Source organism: Pezoporus flaviventris, unplaced genomic scaffold (assembly GCF_033815535.1).
Source record: "Pezoporus flaviventris isolate CSIRO_AGI_PZ_B2104156 unplaced genomic scaffold, CSIRO_AGI_Pfla_v1 ptg000066l, whole genome shotgun sequence".
NCBI classification, from domain to species: Eukaryota; Metazoa; Chordata; class Aves; order Psittaciformes; family Psittacidae; genus Pezoporus; species Pezoporus flaviventris.
In genome coordinates this window covers 10,570,501-10,593,679 of record NW_026892614.1, presented here as the reverse complement: position 1 = coordinate 10,593,679, position 23,179 = coordinate 10,570,501, and the positions used below count along the sequence as shown (strand labels likewise).

General features: G+C 35.7%; 1 protein-coding gene across 5 annotated transcripts in view; it reads left to right on the top strand.

Moving 5' to 3' along the window:
- RYR2 (ryanodine receptor 2) overlaps window positions 1-23,179 on the top strand; it is a 380,332-nt gene that overhangs the window by 85,326 nt on the left and 271,827 nt on the right. For all 5 annotated transcript variants that reach the window (XM_061471193.1, XM_061471190.1, XM_061471195.1 and 2 more), the window contains exon 2: window positions 4,644-4,763. In XM_061471193.1, the coding sequence (XP_061327177.1) occupies window positions 4,644-4,763 (120 nt within the window). The remainder of the gene's footprint in view (window positions 1-4,643; window positions 4,764-23,179) is intronic.

The window sequence follows — 23,179 nt, the reverse complement described above, 5'->3', positions numbered from 1 at the left end:
GTTGGTTGGTTTTATTTTGGTTTGGTTTAATTTTTTTTTTAGTTACTGGGTTTTCTGGGTTATTTGTTTAGTTTCTGTGAGTATGAAGATTTTATGAAAATAATTAACTAGCTCATAATGAATAGGTAGAATTAAGAACCTGCTCTGTGCTGCTCTTCATTCAAAAGCTGTCCTTTTCAAAATTGGATGCTTTAAAAATAAATAGGACTTTTTTTGGCATAGATAACGCTGACCTGTTTTTTTCAGAATGCTTATTGAAGAACCAGGATGATCAGTGCAGTAGTGTGCTAATCAAATGCTTGTGCTGTTTGGGTCAGTGCAGGTATCTGACATAACACAAAGCAGAATATCTTTTTTGCTGGAATTTGTAGTATCTTTATGAACTAGTGTATTGGTTGACACACAAGGATTAATCAGGATTAATGGATTACTCCAAGATGGTACCTGGCCATAATCTTAAAGCATTGTTTATGCCTGGTTGTGTTAGTCTTACCTGCGCATTGCCTTCACCAAGTTCATTTTCAAATTTAGGAAGGAGAATAGCTTTCTGACTCAGGTTTTCAGTTTAGCAATCTGAGAGAACCATTTCAGCTGTCTAGGCATGCTCTCTCTTATTGTAGCTAGACAGTATCATTTTTGTTCCTTACCTGTCTGTTTGCAGGATGGAGGTAACACTCTTGGGAATTTGGAAATACGGATATAAAGCAGATCAGACTGTGTACTGAAGCTTGAATGAGAATGGATGGAAGAATCATCTTGTAAAGTACTTAAACTAAATGGATAGATTCTCAAGTTGAATTCACTCTTACTTGCAGTAAATGCTGATTTATCTGAGACTGTGATCATTTGGTGTTACAGGGACACATTGCTTGTGCATTTGAAAATAAACTGCAGCACCACTGTGTGGACAGAATTTGTGTGGATATTGATACCTACTTTCCCTTACTCTCTTGATTAACTTCCTTCTGTAACCAGAACCTGGAAAAATAGAAGACAAAGCAGCATCTTTGGGCTTACTAGTGAAGACTGCTATAGTGAACTGGGATGGAAATAATTAAATTTTTCCAGTTTCCACAGAGGAAACTGGTAGATATGTATCTAAGTGATGATTATTCAGCAAAACAAAAATAACAGTAGTATATGTCGGTGCAAATCCCTGCAGGGGTATTAGGTCTGTACTATTGCGCTTTCTTCTAAAATCTGAGGTTTTTATCTAGACTATTCCTTATAATCTGTATCTGGTATTGTTGTTTTGAATATGAAGTTTAAACTAAATACTTTTATTAGTTACAGCAGAATATAGATACTGGGTTTTTATCAGATTTTAATCAGATCAAGTGTTTTTCACTGAATATGACACACACATTATATATTAACACGCGTTACTTTGGTCAGTTACGAAGACCTGTATCTGTGTTGTGGAAGACTAGGTTTTCTTCTTTTAGCTATGCATTTTATATTGGTAATGCATAGAAAGTATTTCTACATGTCTTGAAAAACAGTTTGGCCGAGAGTTTAGATTCTAAGTGAATCAAAAGTTCCTACAAATGATTACATTTTAGCATGAAACATTAGAAGAAGACATTGGAAGAACAACATAGAAGCTGATTTCTTGCAGCCTCTTTAATTTTCGTCTCTATTTAGTTTACTGTGATATTAAGTAACTCAACATTTGACAGAAGCTTTTAAAGGACACTGATATTCTTGTTAGCACTTTTGTGTTGCCTCTACCCCAGAATTTTCAGTCTCAAATGAGGAGAGTATGTAAAGAGGTGGATAGGAGTGTATGTGTATACACGATGTGATGTATTTGCTCAAGTTTTGAAGACTACAGTTGTAATCCTTTGAAACAAATTGCTTCATCAGTTCTAATCTGACAGTGACTAGCAGAAAATATTATCTGAAACTTGATATGCATAGTATATGAAAATGCTCAAAAGGTAATAGGAAGAAATGAACCAGTTTGAGACGTCTCAGACTTCAAGATTTAAGAATATCTGAAAAATATTTTACTTCAATAGACATGTAATATGATGCACACTGTAGCTTTCTTCATACAAGAGCGAAGTGACCTTCAGTGAAGGAGGTCTCTTTGGTGGTGTGACTTCAAATAAGGAAATTAGGCATTTTTTTAGCTCTCCTGATACTGGAACTGGGTAACATTTTCTGTTTTGAAAACAAGTTTAGAAAGACAGTGCTGAAATGCTTACTCACTTAGCAGTCTGTTCTAAAGAAATGGAATGGAATTAGGTATCTTAATGTAATTTAGTAACACAATCAAATTGTGTGTCTATAGGAATCTTCAGGACACGTAGTTTGTAAATGTCGGAATACTGAATCCAGGTAGAGTTTATATTAGATTCTTCTGTACTAATGTGCACAGAAATACAAAGTAACTTAGAGCTGGGCGTATATAACGCCTGATTATCTGCAATCACCATTCACTTGATCTGACAATGGCATCATGTCTGTCTTAACATCCTGTACCAATTTTATCAACCTCACCTTGTGTGAGAAGTTCCACAACGTTCTGACTCTGTGGCCTAAATTAGGAGATTGTTTATGGTAACTGTCTACACACAAAACAAAGAAAATGGAGCAAAACAGGGTTAGGATTTGCTTTGTTGTTTTAGTGAGTATGTTCTGCCAACCCAGGAATTAACTTTGGAAAAGGGCATGGGAGGGTGATTAATTTTCGTTATTAATTAGTAAGCATTTTTAAAGAAATCAGTCTTTATTTGTGAGCCATGTATTTACAAAATAAGCCATGTACACTGCACAGCAAATGAAAAAATATTTGCAAAATGAAAGTTGAGAACGTTTGTATGTCAAGAAATTTAGCAGTTTTCCTGTCTCAATTCTCCAGCAGTCATCTGCTACATTATGCATGTATGCATGGTGATTGTGCACAGTTCAGTTGCAGGAAGTGATATGATGCATTAGATCGTTAACTAAAAATTAAATATGTCAGGGACTTGCCCCAAACCAAGTTATGTTTTTGCTGCTGTCAGTGTCGAATCATTTTTGTAGATGGACTCTGTAGAACCCTTTTCAAGCTTACTCTAAAAGCACAGCATACAATGGTAGAGAATAGGGCAGTACTTTCAGGAGAAAGTAGCCTTACTATGCTGTCTGCCTCTGGCTATGGAGGTGTGCTGTTAGCATCTTCTCTAGTGACCCTTTCTGTAGACAACTCTAGCACTGTGTATGATTGTGAAACTGGAGTCTCCATCTGCTAGTGTGGTTATTTAGGAAGAAGGGCTAGGAAGAGAAAGAGGAAGAAGAATGTGTTTATATAGCTGCAATTTAGCACCATTTTTTTTTTAACCTGAAAATAAACTTTTATTTGAATAAAGTGCAATTAGGATTAGGGCATACTAATTTTGCACTTTAAAAAAACAAAAACAACTCTCTCACCCCACGTGCTCTTGGCTTTAATAGATGCATCTTATACAAATAGTACACAGCAAAGCTCTTAGCTCTGTATATGCAGTCTTCTAGGTCCTTGATTTTTGGCCTTTAGGGATTTTGCTGTTAGTTGCAATTGTGAACTGCACATATAAACACATGGACATATTACATTTTCTGGATTTAATGTCTGACTGGGAGCAGTTAGTGCTTTTTACTTTACAATTGATAGTGAAATGCAGCTTGGGTGCTGTTGTTGGTATATGAGGAAATGGGTTCACCTACACTTAGGGCTAGGGTTTGCCACATGAGGACAATTTAAAAAAGGTAACGAATTACTTTTTAAAGTGTTTGATTAAATTCTATTTAATCTCCTTTTCAGAATTAAATACAGCTTAATTTAGTTTAATTACTAGGTTGAGGTAAGTTAAAGCAAATAGAAGTCCAGATTAATTCAGGATGAGTGCTTAAAAGTGGCTTCAAATTACTGAGTGTAGTTTGAATTCAGGCATTTTAGTTAATGTAAAAATGTAAAAAAACTGCGTGTAAGAACACTTTTTTTTTGGTAAACATGCGTTCCTTACTGTGTTCGTTTTTGTAGCCTCATCCTGTTCTGCTTCCAGTTGCATGCTTCATCTGATAGTTTTGTTTTTGTATTACATTTTATTTACAGTGTTCAGTATGACCTCTTCATAATCATTCATGTGAAATTCATGATTGGAAACTAATTTCGCTTCCTAAATGACTGAGAAGAATGCAGAGCAAAAAAAAAAATTTCTATTCTTAAACCACAAAATTTTTAGAAAACAGATTTATTACAAATTTTTTCTTTCTTCTTAACTTGAACTAGATTTTTGCAAAGGCATTCTGTAGTTCATAGTCATATTACTTTAAATGACTAGGATTTACGTAAGGGTTTGCTTCTGTTTTTTCAGGTTTGTTGACAAGATCTCATTTGTCTACATTACTACAAGGATTTAATCCCATAACATTTATATTTCATCCATACTGACCTTTGTTACAAGAACAGGCAAACAGGAAAAGCACATATATAGTTATTGGAATTATTTTAATTGATTTGCCACATCCAAAATAAAAATTATGGGGAGATTTGATTCTGCTTGTGTTTGGGGATAGATCTTTCTGTGTTTAGCAGTGATTTTCTAAATGGTTCCCCAGATCTTATTGGGCCAGAAGCATAACTGCTGTTCTGTTCTTGTTTGTTTCTTTGGTAGGATGATGAAGTGGTTCTGCAGTGCACTGCAACTGTTCACAAGGAGCAACAGAAATTGTGTCTTGCTGCAGAAGGATTTGGCAACAGACTTTGCTTTTTGGAATCCACATCAAATTCTAAGGTACTTCTGAGTGTTTAAAGCGTCGTGTGAAGCAAGGATACAGCTATAATACTGCTTGCTTTGATGTACAATACACAAATCGTTCTAGGAGAATGGACAAATCAAATCTATCAATAATTTAAGGAATATTTAGTGCCCCTTTGAAGATTAACTGTTCTTTCGTAATGGCCCTTTGGCTAAACTCTAATGCTGTGGTTTGTTTTGGGCTCACTTTAAAACTAGCTAGCTGCAGAAGTCCATATCAGTAATATGCTTGCTATTTTGCTTGTCCAAACTCAGTTGTAGTAAGCTGCAATTCAGTTTTTGTGTACTCAAATTCAAAGACACATTTGATTACTCTGATTTTTAACTCCACAGGAAAGAGAACATTTATTCTATTTGTGGTTTTTATTCTGTAACATTTATGTTGAGGTGATGATTGCTTTCAGTCTTTCTTATTCCCTAACTGAGCCTAATAATCATGTAGGTATCAAAATTCTCATCTATTCAGTTTGTTATCTAAACCTACTTAACTCTGCTATATATGCAGTAGATACAATAGTTTGGAAAATTAACTTTGCCATTTGTTGCAAAGGAGGGTTTTTGTTTCACTATCACATATGCTGAAATAAGTATTTTGAAGACAAAAATGTGCCTTCTCATGGCAGAACTGATTTGTGACCAAAGCAATGGGTATACTTGGACGTTTTATTTATACAAAGGGAAGAGTGTTCCTTATATTTGTTTTTTTTTCAGCTGAAATATAAATGTTTGATGAGAAAATAAAATTAAGTTAAAGCATCTGGAAAGACATCTTTAGAGAATTAGAACAGAAATTTATAGTTTTTATCTTGCCAGCTTCCATGACATCACTTTGCTTCTGTCTGATACATTGAAGAGTAGTGCTTCATTTTCTGTGTCATCATTTTGAATCTATTATTTATAATAATAAATTTTTCACTAGGATATTAATGATTCATTATAATAGCAGTGATCTAGATGAATTAATTCATGACGCTCTGTTTTAAGTGGATCTTTTTAACAATAAAAATGAGCTGGGATAGACGTGGTTGCAGTGCTAGTTGCCTGGAAGGCCAGAAAAATCTATTTAATGAATTTATTATCAGTCAGTAAGTTTGGATATTAAACCTACAGTCTCTCTATCACTAAATAAAATTCCTGAACATTCTTGCCTTTAAGGGGTGTGAAATTCACACTGTATTCACCTCCTATGTTTCCCTGTTGATGCTGCTTTTTCTCAGTGTTTTGTGAAGCAGTATTTATTTTGCTTAATCTGCATGAATTTGGAGAAAAAAATAAAAAACAAGAGAAAACCCATACAGCTCATCCTTGTTTTAATTTTTAAGGGCTGATGGTTTCTAGGATGAGCTTGTTTGAAGTCATTTGGAGATATAAATACTGAAGGAGCTGTAAAATTACCAAATCCTTAAAGCAAAGTTGACTGTAAATAAGAGAAAAAAAAATGTTTTTCTTCCTAATATCTGTGTCCATACAATGTTACTATTTATTATGTAAGGAGGAGTATAGGAAATATTACAAGAGGCATGTGATAATTTGAAAAAGGTTTCAATGGAGTTCATAAGGCAGTTAAAAAATTTCACTGCATGTCTTGAAGGCTATTTTTTCCAGTTGTAATGGATTGTAATGCGCTTTAATTTGGTAGTGGGGCATCTGAATTACAGGTATCAGGGATGAAGTGCAAAACCAAGCACCAGTAATAGGCCAAATACAGGTAATAGACCTCAGCTATCATCCTAGACTTGCATTCTTGAGAATGCCTGATATGATCCACTCCTTTTCTCCAGTATCCTTTAAGATGTGGCTCCTAGTGATGTAGCTGATGTTTTATTATCGCAACTTATTCACATGCACTTTCTCACACTAAGGTCATTCACACTACAGAAATAATGGTCAGATTGTAGATATATATTGATAGAATAATTTAGCAAGTAATGACTATTAATGCTTATCCTATTACAACACGACCGGCAGGCCTATTATGAAAATTGCTTTATTAATTTTATTTTCTTTCATTCAAGCTTACAGCACAAGTGTTTCTTTGGGCGGTTGTATAGATTCCGTCAGTGTTGGAAGAGAACAACAGATTTTGAAAACAACATACTAACGAAAAATGGATGATGATAGTTGGGCTAAATTAGCAAGCACTTTAATAAACATTATCAGTTCACATGTGCTCACATTTCAGAACTGTTTCCAAATTCCACTGTCTTCTTTTGGGAAATAATCTATGCTTGTCAAATCTGAGAAAAAGTACTCTATTTCTTAGCCGTTTAACTATATTGTTCTTCTGTATATCTTGTGTTTGAATTTTAAATAGGGAATGAATTCATATTTGGAGCTACTTTAGAGCTTGTTCTTAGGCTCGAGGTTGGTTTATTTGTAACAAGTGGAGAGACATCTTTTACTCTTAGATTTGCTGTCAGACTCCCTTCTATGAAGAAATGCATCTTATCACAAAATGTCATTTTATGGAATCACATTTCAAAGTACAGTTATATTTTTAAGTTTGTGAATGTTTTTGTCCATTGGTTTGCTCATCTTACAGAAAGAGAGTTGGGAGGTTAAGCCTAGAGAAGAGAAGGGTCCAGGAGACCCTATAGCAGCCTTCCAGTACTTAAACAGGGCCTGCAGGAAAGATAGGGAAGGATTCTTTTTTTCAGAGAATGTAGTGATAGGGTGAGGAGTATCTATTTTGAACTGAAAGAAGGGAGATTTAGATTAGACATTAGTCAGAAGCTCTTTACTATGAGGGTGTTGAGGCACTGGAACAGACTGCCTAGAGAGATGGCTGCCCTATCCCTGGTGTTCAAGGCCAGGTTGAACAGTGCCCTGAGCAATCTGCTCTAGTAGAAGGTGTTCCTGCCTGTAGCACAGGGGTTGGAACTAGATGATCTTTAAGGTCATTTCCAGCCCAAACCATTCTATGATTCTATATAGTCTAGGAAGTGCTGAGTAAAGGGGAAAACCAATAACTCCAGGCAACTTTTAGTACAGCATAGAAGGCTACTGTCTTTTGTTTCCAAGGCACACCAAGGGCTCATGCCCACCTTAATGGCATCAGGCCCTTTTCTGCGAAGCTGCCTCCCAGGGAGTGAGACCCTAAACTGGGTCATGGGTCATTATATAACAAATGTATTCTTGATTTGAAATGAATTATTTAATCCAATGAATTTGTTTGCTTTTGTAAGGACACACAGAATGACTACATCCCATACTGGTTACAGTAATAGCCTTGGAGAAATCAAGGATGCATCTTTGTAACAGTTTTTTTTGTGTTCTGCCAGGGACTGTTCTCTACCTCTGGCTGATAATGGGATAAAAGCTATTTTACACTTTACGCTATCCTTATTTCATTCATTTTATTGTTTTGTTGTTTTTTTTTTTTTTTTTTAACTTGGTGGTGTGGTTTAAACCCATCTGTCAACTACAAACCACACAGCTGCTCACTGACACCCCCCATTGCAGTGTGTGGAAGAAAATTGGGATGGTGGAAGCGTGAAAACTCATGGGTTGAGATAAAGACAGATTAGTAACTAAAGCAAAAGCTGCGTGCACAAGCAAAGCAAACCAAGGAATTCATTCACCACTTCCCATCGTCAGGCAGGTGTTCATCTATCCCCAGAAAAGCAGGGCTCCATCACACATAATGGTTACTTGGGAAGATAAATGCCATCATTCCAAACATCCCCCCTTTTTTCTTTCCCAGCTTTATGAGCATGACACCCACCATATGGTCTGGAATATCCCCTTGGTCAATTGGGATTGGCTGTCCTAGCTGTGTCCTCTCCCAGTTTCTTGTGCATGCCCAGCCTCCTTGCTGATGGGGTGGGGAGCAGAAAAAGGCTTTGACTCTGCTTAAGTGCCACTCAACAGTAACTAAAACATCCCTGAACCGTCAACGCTTTATTCAGCATAAACACAAACCTAATGTCGGGTCTAAATTTTGTGTCATTTTATTAATAGGAGACAGTTCAGTGTATAGAATAATTGGGTTAGAATAAGATAAATGCATGATCTACCTCATCTATAGAGGTGTATTAGCTCAAGTGTTAGCTCAATTGTATTTTAATCTCTCTCAATTTCAAAGCGGATCTATCTCAAAACAGATGTTCTAGGAATAGGTTACATATCTGATATTCAGAATACATAAACCATAAAAAATTTTTAGCATTCAAAAAGTTGCAATGGCAAGAATAAGAAAACCCAGAGACATGCTGAAGACAATTTAAAATGCTTAATTTCCTTATTTTGTCCCGTTATTTATCCATTATGTCTTGTTAAGTTTATAGCATAAATTTTAATTTCTTTACTAAAATGAAGAAAATAAGCAGTGAGTGTCAGGAGAAAAAAAAAAAGGACGAAAAAGAACATAAACTTATTTTTTGGCAATGGTCTATAGGTAATCTTGTTTCATCAGTATTTGTGGTACTTTTAAATCTATTTCTTATGTGGAAGACCCATCCATTTTATCAAAACAAGAATTATTAATCATTTGCTCAATGACTTATATGTTTCTTTATATTTGAAAGTTAGATTGTTGCCTTTTCTATATAAACAGATAGCTATATGAGGAAGTCCATTCATTAAAAGATTATGCTGTATGCTATTGAAGTAGGTTTATTTTAGACCTAAATAATGCACAGCATATTGAAAAACAAACAAGCTGGAGCTGTGTTTTAACAGCTCTTGAATATGATAACTGTATGTGATGCAGAAAGAAAAACACTGAGCTCTGGGCCAGTCACAAACATGGTTTTGATCACTTGTGAACCACTGCACAGCAGAACACTTGAGAGTGAGTTACCTGTGCTTGTTGATGTTTTCTAATAGCATAAGGTGTCATTTCCTCTTATTTCTATGGCAGGTAAACTCACGCTTTAATTCCAGAATGCACTGAGGTATAACACAGCTGCTTTACATCATTAAAAAGGACTGATAAAAATTGTAGTCCTGGTCCCCATCACACCCCCCCTTCCCCCTTGACCTCTCATCAGTTTGGACTTGAGAAAGGGAAGGATAACATAGTGGGTGTTTTTAAAGATCTGGAAAAAAAAACCAAAACAAAACAACCTCTCTTTAATATTTTTTTTTTCCTTTTTAAGAAGGTGGTGCCCTGTGTGATTCTATATTGTGAACTTCTCACTGTGCTCTGAATTGCATTGTATATAATGGGTTACAGTACTGAGAGTCCAGAAACTCTGATAACTTGTTTTTTTTTTTTTCATTTCTGTCTTTAAAGAGCCACTTTTCTTGCCTTTCTCCCGTGTGACAGGACATGGTTGCAACACTAGGAGAGGTTCTGCAGATTTCTTGCTGGACCGGTGTGGGCCAGTCAGCTGGGGCAGTCTGCTCCGTGACCCCAAGCTATGTGTGTCAGTGATGTTCTGTTCTTTGTTGGTCCCTAGATGCTGCTGTTGTGTGAGAGGTTAGAAAATAAAGCCTGATGATAAGACTGGCATGCTGTTTCTTGTGCTGCCAAATACCAGTTCTTGGCGTTTTTTTCTTTGCCCTTTTTTGGCCTGTTTTCAATACAAAAAGCAGGAGCTGGATAGGTGGCTGTGCTGGAAGAGAAGAGGAGAATGGGGGGAGGGAGGGTAGAGAGAGATGCTCACCAGGCACATCCAAGGTTACAAGAAAGTATGATTCTCTAGTATTTACACAAGTAATTTCTCTGCCAGCAGTCAAATTCTACTCAGATGTGTCAAGAAGGGTGTCATTCTAAACAGTGGGCAGGGGCACTGGCTTGAAATCCTCTGCCTTTGTTGCCTTAGGGAGAAAGCCTCTTTTTTCTTTTTTTCCATTTGTCTTCCAGAGTGCAAGATCTGAAGGCAAGAATTGCTTTTTTTGTCTTGTACACAAAACACTTGAGCATATTCTCAGTGGCTGAGGCAAATAAACTTAAAACTGTTTCTGACAGCCAGGAAGCGGTACCTGTACTTTGCACAGTTTTTGATTGCATTAAATCCAAATGTATGACAAAATGCACATGGTATCCATTAATGTATGGATACACGTAGATGCTTTTTGAGCAGTTACTGACATAATGAAATGCTAAGTTTTTGAAAATTTGATTCACACTGAAGAATCAAATCAGGATTGTTGAAACTGGATTGTTCTGGGCATTTGTCATAGAGTAAGGTATTTGCTTGGGGTTTTTTTTGGTAGTCGCAGTCATTTCTTTCTGTGCTTATGTTTCTGTTTTGTCCTAAAGAAGTAAAAAGGTGCTGTGAGGCCTTTGGCAAGGCTTTGTAGCTCCACCTCTGAGGCAGTTTTAATTGCCTTTGTGTTATGTTGCCAAAATGAATGTTCGTATTTAATGGCAAAGATGGCACTTAATCTTATGTAATGTCATGTTCAGAGGACTCCATTTAGCAGACATTCACTAAGATCATCAATTTCAATAATTTAAATGAAAAGTTGGTAACCATTTCATGTGTACTTCCACATTACTTTCATAATTTAGACATATGTAGAGGAAGTCTTCATAGGCGTAGACCAGACAGGGGTTTGTTCAATGAATCATTCTTTCACAATAAAATGCTTCTCTATAGTAGTTTTATGCAACACGATTAATATAATTGGAAATATTCTTTATTATGTACATAGATTAAGTCTGTATTCTTTTTAAGCCCTGTATAAATCCTGAGCCTACATGCAGATGTGTAGCCACAGCCATCCGACCTGATTGTGATCCTTGTACTTAATCCCAAAACCCAACAGAATTACTTCTTGAAATGGAAAGCGAATAATTTAAAGTAAGTGTGAAATATTCAAATGAATGTGAAACACACTGGGTCAGATCTACGTGGATGTAAAGCTGCAACAAATACGACTTTGTATCAGCTGAAAATTGTGTGCTGTATTAGTAGGCATAATAATAAAACTTAGCATGTTTGGGGAATTAGGTGATGGTACTACTCCAGATGATGGCACTGAATGAAGGAGTAGTACATATGATATGTATGCATACATTATGTCTGTTAGCAACTAACCAATGCAAGACAAATTTCAAAATGCTCTATTTATCTTTAATGATTTGTTTCATACTCATAATAACATAGGCCATCCAATCAAGAAATGTAATCCAAAGCTGTAAAATTTTTGTTATTTAAAAAACGAAACCTGAGTTGTAATTTCTCCATTCAAATAAGTAGTTTGCAACTTCAGTATCTAAATGTCTGTTAAAAGCAAACAAACCAACCCTGAATGTTTACAATGGTGGTGGTTGGTGGTGGTGGTTGTTTGGGTTTTTTTTTGTTTGTTTGTTTTTAATTGTGGTGACAGAGATGCAGGAATTCAACTTGTGGTACAAATTAAGTCAACAAGACCTGAAAGATCCCATTAAAGGAGTTTCCTTTATAACTATATGCCCCGGTAACTGTTTAGGCCTCTCATTACTTAAAGATCAAAACAGAAAAAAAGGAGATATTATGCTGGAAAGCCTTGTCTGAGATAAAGCTGTGATCCAAGCACCATGATGGAAGGAGGTCAGATATGCCGTGTACAGTCATTGTTTGGTGAGTTTACTACAGGCTTTCAAAAACCTGCTAGTTTGGTGTGATTTAGCTTCTGAGTCCTACCGTTCTTAGTACTGTTCCTGTTAAAAAGGAGAGTTGCTATTGCATGATGGCTTTATTTATTTGCATTCTGAAAATTCTGTTCAAAGCAATGCCCTCACATGATTGCAGAGTTGGTGGCTAGGTTTCTCCCTCCATGTAGTATGAAAGTATTGGGACTCTTAATCTTGGGATTAGGTGTTAAGGACTGGAAACAGATTATTTGCCTTCACCAAATACACTAGCTGTACTAAAATACTGTAAGAAAGTCCTCGAAAGATAAAGTGATATATAGAGCAAAACCAGAATATTTTGAGGTGAGAGTTCTTATTTGCTGCATGCTTGTGTCCGTTCAAAGTTAAAACTGATGGCTGTTCAATACTAGCACAGCCCCGGCTACTTTGGGCTTGTTGCATTACCCTGGGTAACAATATCACAGGGTTACACAATGACATATTCAGCTAAGCCCTGTAGAGCTCAGGATTTTAAATATTTTCTGTGATGGGTTTATAGCAGAATTGTGTGTACTTCATTGGTACAGGAGGAGTAGTTGCAAAGGAGTCATTGGAATTTTAATTAGGCTGATATGTAGCTGCTCATCTGCAAACCTGAAAAAACAGATTTATAAGTCTGTGTGTTCCAAGCTAAGAATGCATGAAAGTTTAAATGCTTATTTTAAGCCCTTTGGACAATGTTTGTCTAAAGCAAGAATTTCAGTTTAGCGATGTAGTCCTGCTCAGCACTTGAAGTAAGTGTATTGTTACTTTCTACTCAGTATTTTTAAGCACTGTCGGGCTAAATCTGGCTCAGCGGACTCCTGTGAATCATTCTAGCCCAATGGGCTCTCAGAAATTAGGATAAAGAAAAGTGGCCAATTAACGAGTGAATGTATGTGCTTCCTTGAGGTAAGTAATATCAATCGCATCTGATTGATTGATATCTGAAACAAAACAAAACAAAGTATATCAAGGATTTTTTTGTTTGTTTGTTTTTGTTTTCTTCTTAGACTTTTTGAAATTTTTATCTTTTGATGATTTTCAAGATTCTTGGTTTTTCCTTCTGGTTACTTCCCCATGAAAAATGAGGAAGACTTGTGCTTTTTTACCGGTGGAGAGAATGCTGTATCTTGCTATCATAAGGAGTATTTACAACGTTAAATTGAGGGTTAATTTATAAATAACTTTGATTGGAGGAGGTAATAATTGTGCAAATGGAAAAAGCTTGGAGGCTGAGCATGTATGTTTTGTGTCCCTGTGCTTGAAACCCAAATGCAAGTTGGTTTTGGTAATTTTCTTGATGCTGCTAAGGGGATTGCTGCATACAAATACAAGCATGACTTTTTCTGGTTTCACAATCAAAAGAAGAGTTGCTTTGCTTTGCATTAAAAAAAAAGAAAAAAAGAGGCTAAATGGAAAAAAAAAAACCCAAATCCTAAAGAGTCTGCATAAAGGCAGAAGGTCAGAGTGAAGGCTGCTTTTCCTAGTGTTTAATTATTTTTGAATAATGGCTGGAAGCTTGGTGTTTGTTTGAAAACTTGCAGGTACGAGTGATGGACATGCAATTTATGCCTGAATCCTGAACCACACTGACGCCTCCAGTCTGTTTTTTTCTAAACAAACCAACTTGGATGTAATAGCTGGAGGATGAGAATAATATTGTGGCTTCCCACAGTATGATTAGTAGCTTAAGATGTCCTTCCTTTCTCTTTTTTGGCTTGGCTTTTTCAAATTATAAGCCAAAAGGAGTTTTATGGTTCTCTGTGCCTCAATGCAAAGGTCTCGTAAAGCAATGATTATGTGCAGTCTACTTTTGTGCTGCCTTAAATCTGCTAGCTAGGGGGTTATCTGAGCTGAAAGGGGTTGAAGCTAATGTTCTGCTTAACTGAGTGTGAGAATTTTTCATGTCTTACAGAAAGCGATACTCTTGTACATATAGTGAGTCCCTGTGAATAATACTAATCGATGTTCTGACCTCGAACTCCTTAGAATTTCTCTCTTCCTTTCCTAATGGATATAAGTAATGTATTTAGGAGTGGGAAGCTTTTTCTATTTTCCGGGTATTTAGATGCTTTTCTTGACATATTTACAAAAATATCATCCACAAAAGCATTGCCTTTCCATAAGAACTGGCTTTTTACACACATCACAAAAAGCATAGGAAGCAAATGTCACTGGGCTGATTTCTAAAGGCTGATATAGTCTTCCCTTAACAATCCTGCAAACTCTACCTCTACCACTCATTTAAATGTCTTTTAATGGTAGCAGGAAGTTAGGAATTTCAGGTTTTCTTGATGTTTCTCTTATTATCAATGGGTTCTAATTGAACAGTACAGTGTTTACAGATAGTAAAAGGCAATAGTCTAGGGAAAGTGCATCAAAACCAGTAGCAGCCATCATTCAAATGGCTTTAGATAATATAGGATGAATTAATTTAGCTAGTTTAGTATGCTTTAAATGGCCAAGGTATGATCTGGTGATGAAAAGAGAACGTAGGGACAAGGTGTTTCTAGGGAAGGAAAGTGCCCAGGCTCTGTGACATTTTGAGTACCAAGAGAAAAAGAAACAGGCACAGCACAGGACTTGTCTGAGAAGGTTGGACAGAGGTCCTAGAAGGCAAACAAATATACTGCTCAGTGCAACATGAAATATGAACAGACTTGCCAAGAAGCCATTTGAGTGCCTGTTATTCAATAAACCGGGAAGTCCTGTAATACTGAATTTGTTTCTCCAGTCTGTATAAATTAATTATTAAGCAGTACAAAAAGGTCTGTAGAAATGAAGTACAATTGTAATGAAGTCTTATTTGAAATAAGAAACGTGGCCTAGTTTGTTTAGCTGTTGTAAAAATACAGCTTGCTGTGCTTTGAGTGCCGTATTTGATGCGTGTTTTGGTGAGCAGTACACTTAATGACCTCTTTTGACTGGTACAGTTGCAAGTATGTGTACAGATCATAGAAGTCCCATTTTATAAACTCAAATTAGCAAAAGAATTATTTCCTGTTGTGTACATTTAAAGCTTATTTATTATGGAGGACAACTGTATCTATAGTTTCCACAGATCCATTGTTTTCACATATACATAACTGACAATTGTTTTATTTCTGTAGAAAAGATGGATTTCTTGGGCGAAGTAATTAAGAAGAGTTCTTGTTATTTTGGAAAATTTGCAATATTTTTTTTTATTATTATTTTTTAAAGGCAACACCAAACAAAGGCATTTGAAAGGTTATTTTAAATCCCCGGCATAGATGTGCACCTTAGTGGAGGAGTAGAACGTCTTTGCTTGGCGATGAAAGTTGAGATAATTGTTAAAATAAAGGCATCTATAAAATAATGCATGATTGTCCATAATACATACCTGCAAAGGTCTTAATAGTGTAGTTAATATGTCATATCAAAGTGTGAAATCTTGAAAAGGAATAACTTGGAGACAGTACAGAAGGGAACTCCGGGTTGGTGAATGGTCTAAATTAATGTGATAGTCTCACGTAGAGGTAGTATTTGTAAACTTCTTGTTATACTTCCTCCTTGAACATGTATTCAGGAGTGGAAGAAAAAGACTAAAAGTTCACATAGTTTACCGGGTCCTTGAGACTGTCTTTACTGTCTGAATTCTTAAGCTGCTTTATTAGCTCTTACATAATTCACTTCTGAGGCAGGTGGGCTCTTTGCTGGGAAATGCATGTGGATATTTCTGTCTAGATTGTACTTTGTGGCAGCTTTTTGTGCTGGTATGTCACAGAATGAAAAGCAGAGAGCCCTTTAAAAGTTGTTTGCGTAACAGCTTAGTAGCAATATTTTGGCACCTTAGACCAAAACAGGACAGAATTTGAATCCTTAAGAAGCTGAACAAATAACCACTAATTAGTCTTACAAGCTTTGTGATTCTGTAGTTGTTGAAAGTGCATGGTAAAATAAATGGGTGGGTTTTGTGTTATGCAGTGTATTCTCAAATGCAGTGCCATGCCCACCCAGGCAGGGGTTTTATATGTTTACACAGTTACAGATAAACCACAATTTCTGAGTATACATGGTGAGAGAATTTGTTTAAAAATAGATATTTATTCTTGAAAATATTATTGCACTCTTCATGAGCAGTGAAACTCTGACAGTGTATGTCCCTGAATCCATGAAGAATTTCCTGGCAGACAGCTCATGCTGTTAGGGGATGGCACACCTAAATTTGAATAAAGTACATCTAGCTTCTGCAGTACTGGTGGGGTAGGCTGAAAATTCTGTGGGTGGTTGTATTTAATTTGTTTAGAATTTTTTTTTAATTAAGCATATGAATGAGTCCTGACTCAAAAAAAAAAAGTATACATTATTCATTTGAGTTAGAAAAACTGATCTGTTTTGCATAGGTGTGAAGTAAATACTGCCAATATGCGGTTTAGTACTGTAAGTGCCTAAGTGCATTGTTACATCTTGCCACAAAGGATTTTGATAGCTGTATATGCTTTGCTACTTTTAAACTGTGTTGCCCAGGAGAGAGCTGATGATGCATCTCCTTTCCTTTGTTTATGGACAAGTCAGAGATGACTCAGAACATGTTCCTCAGTCCCCAGTTCCAGCAGTATTTGACAGGCACCAATTTTCCCAGTTGACTGTTGATTTTGGTAACATAAAATAGAAAGAATACTAGTTGAAAGCGTGCAATAAAATACTTTGAAGTTAAAATTTTGTCTGTTATTTTATTTTATAGTTGATAAGTTATGAAATAAGTATTCAGGTTTTGCTTCTTGTAGGCCTGTTGTTTCACTACAAAGTGAATGAGATCCTCATTAGAGTTGGTGTAGGGTATTTGGGAAGGGTTAGTATTGATATTTATTTGGTTTTCATTTTTACATGTTATAATTCCACTGTGAAGATTTCAGCTGTGGGAAAAATTTAATAGTAAGAGACTCTCTGCAAATAATGACTTACTGTTTATTATGCAATGGTAAGATTCCTACTGAGACAGGTTAGGCTATGTCAGTTATTTGTTACAGCCACAAAAGACTTGCACATTTACCATGCTTGTTTGATCTTGAAAAAATATAGGATTCCTGCTTTGAAATATGATTTTTTTTTTAAATGAAAATAGCTCATCATAAATAACAAATGTGTGTGTGTGTATATATATATATATATATATATATATATATATATATATAAAAATCTGGTGAGAGATTAGGAATATTTTCCTGTTGGGTGTCTGCTATGCTTTCCAGAAAAGGGCAAAAGAGCATTTTATTAAGATCATCTTTCTGATCAGGAAGCAAAAGGGTAGCTACTTCTTCCAGGTTCTAAAGCAACAGTACCCTTCCAAGTCATAATACCATAGAATTTTCCATTACTTGTTGCGGTAGCTATATATATATAACATAATCTCTAAGAATAAAAGGGAATTGTAAAGCTTTGAGTAATACCCAAAAGATTAGCATAATAACGTAGAATTTGCAGGATCAGCATGAAGCTAAACAAAAACATTTTGTTAATTTGGATGTGTGCCTAGAACCTCTGTAGTACTGTTTATCCTATGAGAATTTTTATTTTATTAATTAGCATAGAATTTTCCTAATTACCTTAAAAATGAACACATTTAGACTGCATTAGGGTGATACAGTATTAGCTAATGTTCATCTAAGCTTCTGGCTACAGCAGTATAAGTTGTAATGTCTGTTTTGTTGATTGACATGGTTTATCCACCAAGGCTGAAATGCAGTTGTATGGCTTCTTACCCAGTATCACTTTTTATCTCTTGCTGAAAGTTTTAAATTTTCAGGGAACAGTTAAAAAAGAGAAACAGCCTTCAGTAATGTAGATATGTTGGACTTAACGCATAATTAGAAAGGAGACCAGAGGGAAGAGATGGAATGTAAGAGAAAATCACCTTTTACCCTCGTTAGAGATGGAATGTATGAGGCCTTAAGTCTGTAAAGAAAGTAAACATCATACTGGGAATTACAACTTCCAAGCAGTGAAGACAGTCTGTTCTGTTAATAATAGCCTCAAGACCCTTGACAGCTCTCTGGAACAAAGTTGTTACTGAAGAGCATAAGCTGAGGAATTGTAGCATGGAACTTTGCTCTTCCCAAGCATAAAAGAAAAGACTATAATTGTGCTTATGTAAGAACAGCCTAAGTATAGGTTTCTTATGCATTTTTAAAGGAGGTTGCGAGAGAAAAAAAGACCAAGAAGCGGTTTCCTTCTAAATGTTGTTTTACTTTCAGTTTGTAGAGCCCTAGTTTCAGGTAATAACATTTTTCTTTGCCAGTAAACTGTTCCACTGTGACCAGCAGATGACATTCATTATCATCCTAAAGTAGAAGTAGGGAAGGATTTTGGTCTTCACTATTGTCATAACTCATATGGGTTAAAAACTAGTAACTCCTCGTGATAAGACAAAGACTTCTGTAGATGGGCGTTTATCTTTGATATATCAACATGAAGATTGTTTTGAGATTTTTTTCGCTGCTGGGTTTGTCATATCTAATAATTCATTTAAGAAAGAATTTTGTACACAGAAAAGTGGGTACAATAGGGAAACTTTTTATATGTGACCACAAGAATAGAATCTATTAAAAAAAATTAAAACAAGTTGTTTAGGTCAGATAAACATGATCTGCTATAATGCAGGTTCTTAGTGCTTAGTGGTTTAGGCAACTAATATGATTATAAGAACCACTGAGGACTTAGAGTTGTCTTGTGTTCTAGGCTTTGAAAATGAATTGATTGCAATATATTTGCAATTCTCCCACTAGCTGTTTTGACCTGTGTTGGTGGTCTTTTCCCTTGTTGATTTGTGGTGTTTTTATTTTGGACGCTATTCTGGCTTCATTCTCTGGCTACTCCTGTATGTTTTTCATTTTTTTTCCCCCTGAAACAGCTGTCCTGTGAACAAGGAATCTTTAAAGCTTCAATTGTTAACAAGAAAATTTTTACTATGATGTGAAGTAGAACTTGACCACATATTCAGAGTTTTTCCTAGAAAAAAGGAAAAGCATACTTGTGATGAAAGGCCACTCCCACTCTTCCAAACACATGGGGACATTACAGTTTTCAGAGAAAGTATCACAAAAAGTTTTGAAAGTTGTAAATTAATCTGCTTTTGATGGAAACAACTATTTTGAATGGAATAACCTATAAATGCCTGGTACAGAAAGTGATTGTTTCACATTGAAATAGACTAAGTGACTGAGAGCAGGTTTTTTTGTAGCAGGTGGCCATGTGTAAGCCTCATGGTCTTCCAACAGTAAACAGTCAGGAGCTTGACACAGTTATCAAAAGGTCCTCTCTATTAGAACTGAACATGTAAGACTCATAATTCATTCTCTGTCTTTTCTGTTTGCGGATTTGGTGAATGATTCATCCTATTTACCTGATGGGACTTGTCAGAGCCATATATTTCTGTACAGGGTCCATTTTTTTTTGATGGCAAGCTTGAAAACATGGAAAGCTGTGCCTTCTATGTGGAGTCCTAGAAAGGGATGTTTTTGCTTGGTAATACTGACTGTGTTTCATCACTGTCACCAGACAGAATCTCATTTAAGTAAAAAGGACTGCCAAAAAACCTGAGATGTATAAATTTAAATGTAACTAGAAAATAGATGATGGGTACAGTTTCTTTCAGGCTATTCCCACAAATAGAACTACAGATGTTTTGCTTAATTCTGTACTAAAGTCAATTTTCTGAATCCTCCTACTTGGATTCTCAAAGTTAGGCATCTAATAAATGTGTTAGTTTTAAAAAAAGTTATGAACACCCACATCTCATTTTTTGGCACTGATGTAAAATGTGGATGCTTCATAAATCAGGCTGCTTAGTTAGATGGCTCTTAAGGCACTGATGTGTGAATATTTAGTATACAGTTAGAGATGAAAAACCTGCAAGTGAATTTTCATTGGGATTTTGGTTAGAAGAGAAAAAAAAATAACCACGAGCTGAGCCTAGGAAAACAATTGGGAAGCCTTCAGGTAACTAGGAATAGAAATAAAGCTGAGGTAAAGTTGCTTATTCTTAGAGGCAGAACTGTGTTTGCTGATGCTATTTATTATTCTTCAGTCTTGGACTAGTATTTATGAAAGGCAGAAATTTACATTCACAAGATTATATATATCAAATTATATGAGCAGGTCATGTTATCGTGGCTTGTTAGCGCTGTCTGATTATCAGATTAATGACAGTGGGACAGAATTTTACATCTCAGCCTGTTGCTTTCATTGTCATCATGCTGGAGTGCAGTATACTTGTAAATAATAACTCACTAAAAACTGAAGTAATGTGTAATGAATGCATCCAGTATCCATTATTCAGTTGTGAGCTGGACTAGAGTTAGAGATATTTTTAAATAGCATTTCAAAAGCTTTTCTCAAAACATCTTTTAATATAGGGTATGTTTATCTAATTTGCAAATCTGCTTCCCACAGAGTAAGGCATAATTTACTATGCAAATATTGCTACAAAAAGTTAGTGTACACAATAAATATAATTTAAAATGGCAGGAAAAATAAGGGACTCTCAAATTTCTAAATAATCCAGCAATTACTCCAGTAATAGAAATGCTTAGAAATTGCAGGTAAGAAAAAACTCCATTAATTGGTCTAGTTTTGCTGACTGTGCTATTACAAACATATAATACTGAATACCCTTACTTTTCATATTTCATCCTCCATCTCTATATGAGTTGATATGGGAGATAGGTAGAGAATTAGAGGACTGGTAAAGGTGGTGGTTTTTCTACCTCATTTTTATTTTATGCTTTGATGAGATGGAAAATGCACTGTGAATAACATTTTTAGTATAATTACCTGGAATTATTATTTTTGGGGGGGCTATTCCCAATATGAACCGTCAGTCTGTGTCTGTATACCAGCCTGAAGCCTCATCTTCTAAATCCAGAACTTTATAGGTATCATCATTGAAACAGACTGTATGGGGTGTGCAGAGATCTAACTGTCTGAATTAAATATTCTGGCAGTTCTCCATCTGTCCTATGTATGTCCATGCCATGGTGGTTGTAGAGTGTATGCAGCCCTGCCTGTGGGGTCTTCAGTACAGCAGATTTGGGAGAGAAACTGACAGAGAGGAAGAGTCCAAATCATGTGCTCACTGCAAACTTCAGTAGATGCATCTTCCTTCAGCTCTTAGGGCTTCCTTCAGCTCTCTGAGGGCTGCCAAGTGTCTAGCCTTTCGTGTAGCAGAGATGAGGGAGGATAATGTGCTCTTCCTTTTGTCGCAAGAAAAACTGGTTCTAACATTTTGCTAGACTGCAAGAAGTCTCTTTTACTTAATTGAAGAAGGGTCATCTCACACAGGTCTCCTTTATTGCTCTTCTGGCTGCTCAAAGTGTGTCTTACTCACCTGGTATGAGAGTAGCTGAAAAATGTTCATTGGGACTCCATTTGCAGTTTTAATCAGGAGGGAAGAAAATACTCAATGTAAAGAAGAATGGAATTGACGAAGGAGGAGTAACCTAGTTATGTTGGCTTGATCACTGTGAAATGATGCATGATTTTCTGTATTTTAGGGAGTATAACCTGTAGGGTAGATTTAAAACATTTTGATAGGTCACAAAATTGTATGTGGGACATGTGAAACATATTCTGCCATCAGAAATCTTGCTTTAGATGACAGTAGTAACAGTAGTAACATTGTTACGGAGACTGTTTGCTTATATGTTTGCTTGTAACCAAACAGATGTAGAAAATGTAGCATCATCTGTTTTCTTCAGACTTGTTTGTCAGTCAGTCTTCACTCGGGAGTATTGAGAGCAGGTTGACTGTCAAGCAGTTCATCTCTGTGAGGCTTTCAAGAACAGAAAATTGTACTTGTGTTTACTGAGCAGAAACAACACCTCTCAACCTGTGATCTTTGAGTGCTCTCTCTCATGCTTTGTAAAGTATGGGCTTATGATAGTACTTGCATTACAAGGATGTTTTGAAGAGAATCTAATTTGTTGGCCTAGTAGTAGCATGAAAAGGACTGTTGTCTGTAACTACAAAAGAAAAATGCTAACAAGAACACTAACAAGTAAAGTAGAGGCCTGATACTAAGTGTTGGCATAAAAATATTTCATGCCTAAGTAAGCATTACTGCATGTCAGTCAAAATCCCATACAAAAAAGGATGCTATTTAATGCTTTTTGATCTGGCTAAAGCTTTAATTTCAAATACAAGTTTATATTAATTTATTGAAATATAAATAGTGGAAAGTAACAAAGGATCTGTTATTAGAATTAGTTAATAGACAAATTACTGTAGTTACAAGTGATGAACAACAATTTAATAAGCTATTATTGAAAGTGTGATTTATTCTGAGTAAACTAAAAGAAAAACCCTCTTGAAAAAGAGGGAATGAAATGGTTTTGCAGCTAGCTTTTACAGTTTAATGTTTGAGGCCTTGGAAGAGGCTTCTTCAAACTGTGAACAATTTGAATAAATGTACAGTTTTACAGCTTTAGCAGTAAAAGTATTTATGACATAGAAAACCAATTTTCAATAGTCAGTAAAAGCATTCCTAATCTAAAATATGCAACTAACATGAAAAGAAAAAGAAGGAACATGAAAGAATTTCTGGAGGCAAGAAAAGGTGTGTAGGGGTTGCATATTCTACCAAGAGAAGAAAAGATCCCCACATAAAATCTAATTTTAGGGTTACTTTGTTACTTTTTAGCTTAGACATTTCTATTGCAAACCTGTTTCAGTTTTACTAAGAATTTTTATAATAATCTGGAAAAGTCTTTTCTATAGCTCAGTGATTTTATTTTTTTTCCAGTCATGACAACTTAAATATTTATTTTTGTAAGACTCTAGTTTTATCCCACTTAGAATAGGGTAAAGCATACTGCCCTGCAGGGCT